Raw genomic sequence first — 6,000 nt, forward strand, 5'->3', positions numbered from 1 at the left:
GAGAAGAAGGATCCGGAAAACAAGAGGGTCCACTGTAGAAGGCTGCTCATTAAAAATGCAACAGTCAGGTTGAATCATACAGGTATGTGGGGGCTCACAATGAAACTCTCCAATCTCCAACAGCACTTGTACTGAATCTCCTGTGGAGTGTAACTAAACATCATGTTACTCTTTTACAGAGCTGATACCATGGCCTGGTGTGGCCCCTTGGCAGTGCAGATCAGGACACTGATGTCCCTCCAGTGCGGACTCCCATGAAGTCCACCCATCCCTGCAGATGCTTTATGAGCCGCCTGTTATCACACAGGCGGACCCAGCTTACATTTCTACCACAGGAGTCCCAGAACGATGTTCTGCTGATGACACTTACACTCCTCAATAAACACTAACAGAACCTTCATGTGCTACAGTATGTTGCAGACACACAGCGCTATGAGGGGAACCTGTTCACCATCACCTAAACACTCATCTGTGTGCTTGTGTAAATGTTGTGTGTGGTACAGATTGCCTGCAGTGGCTGATTTGTTTTAGTTCTGAATTGTTCTGTATTACTTGTAAATTGCAGCTGGAAAGAGTCCAGGGAAAATGTCCCCAAGGGGACAATAAAAGAATATCTGATTGAGTTGTTTGGTCATAAACCTGAGCCACACAGCAGGCTGTGGATTCTGGCGAGTCCCGGCTCTGGAAAGTGTTTCATACTGGGGTCGACTGGAATGCCCACGAAGAGGGCTTCTTTTTGATCAAACTTAATACTGTCTGCCAAATGAGACGTGATGTAAATGAAACACATGACTCTGTTTTTGTTTAGCCAGTGCAGTCTACTCTGCATATATTGTGTCTCTACCTCTAACACAAACTTCTGTAGGACGTTTCCTTAACATACGACATTTAGCAGCTGCTCATTGATGGGTTAGAAACTGCGTAGCGAGCCAGATTAAGGCAGCTCGGTAGCTTTCTAAGGATACATTCCTCCACAGGTAAGAGCACATCTAAAGAAGAAGAAAAACAAGAGGATGATAACAAGCAGTGAAAGTGGTGTTTAACTTGCAGGAGAAAGCAGTAAAACCAGTGAGTATTAAAGAAGTGACATGACTGTAAACACCAGTCACACTATGTTTTAGACATCTGGATTTGACTTCTCTTTCATGGGAAGCTAAACAAAGAGGCATTCACAAAGACGGCTACGTGTCCCGTTCATTTCAACAAGTTGAAATCAAAAAAAGCACAAACACGTGCCAGTTAACACAGTCACTCTTTAAATACTAACTACAGCCTGTCTTGTATGTGGGCTAAAGAACCGTGCTAACTGTGTTACGTGGTCGTCGTGGTCATTTTGTGCACGATTGTCTCACACTTATTATAAGTGCCAGAGAACACAACAACATGGTATGGATGGCCCTCAGGTTTTTAGTTTCTCTAAACGATGGACAGCCGTCACATTTGACCGTCATTGGACAGAAGTATTTGGAGTGAATGTATTGATCTAAGATCATGTGCCACAACAGAGACAATCGACTTCCACCAAGCTGCTCTGGTGAAGCTGAACAAAGATTCAAACGGCACCACTTCAGCCGATCTCTCCCAAACTAAGAAGCTTGGTGACGCAGCTGCTGGTTTCCCTTTGTACTCCTGACAACCGTGTGACGTTTTCACATGAAGCACGTTACACAGAGATACCATACTCCACCTGTTAGATACAAACTGAACCATTTCATGGTCATCCACCTCAATATTGACTGATGACATAGAAATCATAAGTCAATGCATACTCTATTCATTCATTGATGTTATTGATTCAGTCAGCACATCGAATTCACAACTTTTGTCCGTGTCTTTCCTGAATGAAGCTGCTTCAGAGTTCACGATTCTGAAGTGAGATTGATCATTAATAAAATGTTATATGCATTACAATTTATTGTCCTCCTTTAACCTGAGGGCTGCCCTTAAAACACGAGGAGTTTATATGAAGTCAAATTCATATCGTAGTAGATTAATGCGCTACATCAATGATAGCATCATTAATTCACAGGTAGAGTTCTGATAAATACTTAGCTGACTAAAGTCCACACACGTTACTCAAAGTGTAGTGCAAGTTAATCCTGCATCAATGAGATGTCTGCTTAGGTATTTTTACATTATTACGATTAGCTGATAAAAAACATTTTCACTTATAAAAGCCACGATTTAGCTGACAGCAGAATGATAGTAAGTCAATCCTGAAATAAAGCAGCCTCTACCACATGAGGATATCATGTGAATTTGTTTTAATAAAAACATGATTTTTGGATCGAATCATGACCCCAAGAATCGAATTAGAAACGGATTTGTGCAGAAACCAATCAGATCAAATCGAACGTGAGTGGATCTAAGATACAGGAAGGTTCCCATCATGTCATATTAGAGCCTCCGATATGATGGGACGCAGACAGCTGCAGCCAGGAGCCAATCAGAGGCTGCGTTACATATTTTCCACCTATCAGATGCTCTGTTACAAACTGGAGTCATGGCTGCACTCAAACAGTATTTTTACAGCTGGATAGTCAAAAACACGTTTTTTTATGCTAAGTTCCTTGAGTAAGAATTTAGCAGAACTTTTGAGTCGCTTGAAATGGAAACATAGAGATGTAATGTTAACTTTCAAGACAGCCGAACATCGGTTCTCATAAGTGACGATTGTGATTCAACTTTCTTAACAGAACAGTATGTCATCTGCCTTTTCATGCTCAATGTTCCCAGCTTGAACATGAAACATACAAAGATTGCAGCAGGCCAAACCTTTTCTGTTCACAGCGTTTTTAAATGCACTCCAGATAATATGGAGAGAACTTCAGGAGGACTGCTCTGGAGACTCTATAGCGGAGAACAACATCCTGACTAACAGAAAACTAAACGCAGCCGTTTAACTGCGTGCACGGAGACAGAATAGACGCGTCACTCCTCCCCCCCATTGGCTCGAGGTGAATTCTCCGGAGAACATCCTGCAGCGTTCTCACATCAGCCCACCCGGACTTGGAAGTGTGAAAGCCCTACATGATGCAGCACCAGCGTTTCCCCACATAGATGAATCTCCACAGTGGCTTTGTAGAGCATTCGAGCAGGTAACAATCTGCTGTAAATAAATGAGGGGAGTCAGAGTCTCTCTAAATATATATGTTCAGAAGCTGCTCACAACACATACATGAGCCGATATATCATGTACAGTACCTGTATGAGTCCTCAGTCTATAGACACACAGATAATAATAAGGAGGAGGAGATAAAGCATGACTCAAATGTAATGCTGAACAGTTTCAGACTCAACCACAAAGGATGACGGGACAGGTTCAGCTTCATATGTACTGTATATTACAAAAGTGTTGAAAGAAATATAAGTAGTACAATCATTATGTCATTATAATAGTTTGTCAACAACAACTATCTGAACCTTCTTACTAAATGTATTTACACTGATGATAAAGACTCATGTGATCATGTGGTTTATCAGTGAAGACGTCTAAAAAGATAGACATCTCCTCTACATGAGTATTCTGTCTCGAACCTGTTCCCACTGTGTGAACTCGATCAAACCCTTTCTTCATACCTGTACAGCCTTTCAATGAGAAGCATCAGAGGTACATCAAGTGTCGTGTCTTGGTATGCGTTTGAAGTGAAGCTGGTTTTCATAACTAACTTGCTCAGACTGCAGACTGTGGGAGTTTCCATGACATGCTCCTCAACAATAGATGCTGTTTGCTTTTATATTTGATCTGTCAGCTCTGTGCTGTCCATACCAAGAACGGAGTGATTCATCAGCTCTGATCAGAGAACATTTGACACTGTCACTCAACCCAGCAGTGAGTCAGTTAGTTTAGTCTGTGGCTGATATCCAGCAAACCCTCCTGCACTTCACACATCCATTCACCATTTCAACTCTGGGCACTTCATGGACTGGTTACACATCCTGTTTACACACATCTTTATTTATTGTGCATTATGTGTTGTCTGTCTTTGTGCATTGAATGTAATTGTGTGGTATATGTGAGCACACCCAGACAAATTCACATCAACTCAACTGTTGAAATGGACAATAATAAACTCCATCAAACAGGCCGAACACTGACAACCCCTTTCATTTCATTTACTCATGCATGGTGCAGACGGACGGACGGAGGGACGGACAGGCAGAGGGACGGACAGACGGAGGGACATACTGTGACTGCTGGACGATGCATCAAGTGTATGCATAAGACCGTTACGTCATTAAACAGCTGTAATTAGTTATGTTGTTGTTGTCTGCTCTTTTGTTGACATTGTGATTCTGCCAAACTACACTTTGATAAAAAGTATTCACCTTAGAGCTTCCTGAAGCGGACTGTGTTGCTTCGTTAGCTATTTTAAGCTTCTTATTTGAGACACAGTCTTTGGTCCATACACTTAAAGTTGTCTTCACTGTCCTCCTCCTACTTCACAGCTCTAGTTTCAGGTCTGTCATCACATTCATGTTTAACTTGCTGCTGTAGTGCTATATTACCTAAAGTGTTCTTTATTAAAGATTCTTTATCTTCAGCCCCCAAAATGGCTCTTGGCTCGTTATTTTAGTATCATTGGGCTTCAATGATATGCTTTAGAAACCAATGGGTGAAGTCACTGAGGCTACGTCCATGTTTTATACAGTCTGTGAGACCGATGGTTTCCCTTGGTAGGGTCCTGACTAATCACAGCTTGGCAGCAGATGACTATAGTCTCAGGTGATTGATAAAATAATGTGTGTGTCTGTGTGTCTGTGTGTGTGTGTGTGTGGGGGGGGGGGATTCATATTTATATAGGGGGTTCACTAACCCAGGAAAGATTGTAAATGGCAGCAGCAGCACAGAAGATTCAACTTAAGAACACTTAAAGTGTTTCATTAAAATAAAAATAAATATTCTGAAGAAACTGGAAACCCACCACCATCACAAGATAGATAGATAGATAGATAGATAGATAGATAGATAGATAGATAGATAGACAGATAGACAGATAGACAGATAGATAGATAGATAGATAGATAGATAGATCATACCTCTACAAAATAAAAGCACGGGAGCAAAGTTACGCTGTCCTTGGTCTCATTCCCGCCTTTCAGACGCTCCTTGGCACGAGACATCACGAGCTGCCGGTGGTCTCTCCCGTTACCGGGAGACAGTGAGTAGTACTTGATTCCCGTCGTAATTTTGGCGAAATTGTGGCCGAGTCCCGTCCCCCCACCCCCCCAAGTCGTTAACGACGGAGCTGAAAAGCCCGAGGAGGAGAGCTGGAACTGGAGATGCCTTCTAATGTGAGTGGTCCGCGGATGATGCCCCTAAAATGCGGTTTTGGGGGCTGAAAAAATGGTACCCCCGTGGAGGACTGGCACTGTCCCCACCAGCTCTGTTTGTACCCTGTACTGACATCAAACATGAAGCAGAAAAATCCTTCTTAAAATATACACTGTGCACAGAGAAGAGGAATACTCCAGTCAGAGGGTGTCTCAGCAATCCTCATCCTCTGCACTCTCCTCCCTCAGCTCTCTCTCTCTCTCTCTCTCTCTCTCTCCCTCAGCTCTCTCTCTCTCTCTCTCTCTCTCTCTCTCTCTCTCTCTCTCTCTCTCTCTCTCTCTCTCTCTCTCTCTCTCTCTCTCTCTCTCTCTCTCCCTCAGCTCTCTCTCTCTGCAGCAGCAGGTACCCCCTGTGAAGTCAACACAAAATCAAACAATACTTCCTGCAATGATCTTCAAAATAAAACGTTTGACACCCTCATATCCTCTTCTATAATTTACACAGGGTAGGCCTATGATTAACCACACTGATTCTAAGATAATGATTTTGAGGTGATGACATTGTCTTATTATTGCTACCTTTGCAACACATTGTCGTCAGAGTTAATCTTACTGGATCGCAGGCTGGCAGTATTTTTGGTGTTGCAATGCAGGCCTATTTCTATTCCCTTACTAGATTAATCAGTATTTTTTTTGTTGATAACTTTATTTGCACTCTTTGATGGC

General features: G+C 42.5%; 1 protein-coding gene across 1 annotated transcript in view; it reads right to left on the bottom strand.

Annotated features, from left to right (window-relative positions):
* LOC306826855 (phospholipid phosphatase-related protein type 4-like) overlaps positions 1 to 5,649 on the bottom strand; it is a 28,985-nt gene extending 23,336 nt beyond the window's left edge. Inside the window, exon 1 of the mRNA XM_079348390.1 lies at positions 5,041 to 5,649. Coding sequence (XP_079204516.1) covers positions 5,041 to 5,124 — 84 coding nt within the window. The 5' untranslated portion in view covers positions 5,125 to 5,649. The remainder of the gene's footprint in view (positions 1 to 5,040) is intronic.
* Positions 5,650 to 6,000: the final 351 nt, after the last annotated feature.

The sequence above is a fragment of the Symphodus melops genome, assembly GCF_947650265.1.
Source record: "Symphodus melops genome assembly, chromosome: 7".
Classification (NCBI taxonomy): Eukaryota; Metazoa; Chordata; class Actinopteri; order Labriformes; family Labridae; genus Symphodus; species Symphodus melops.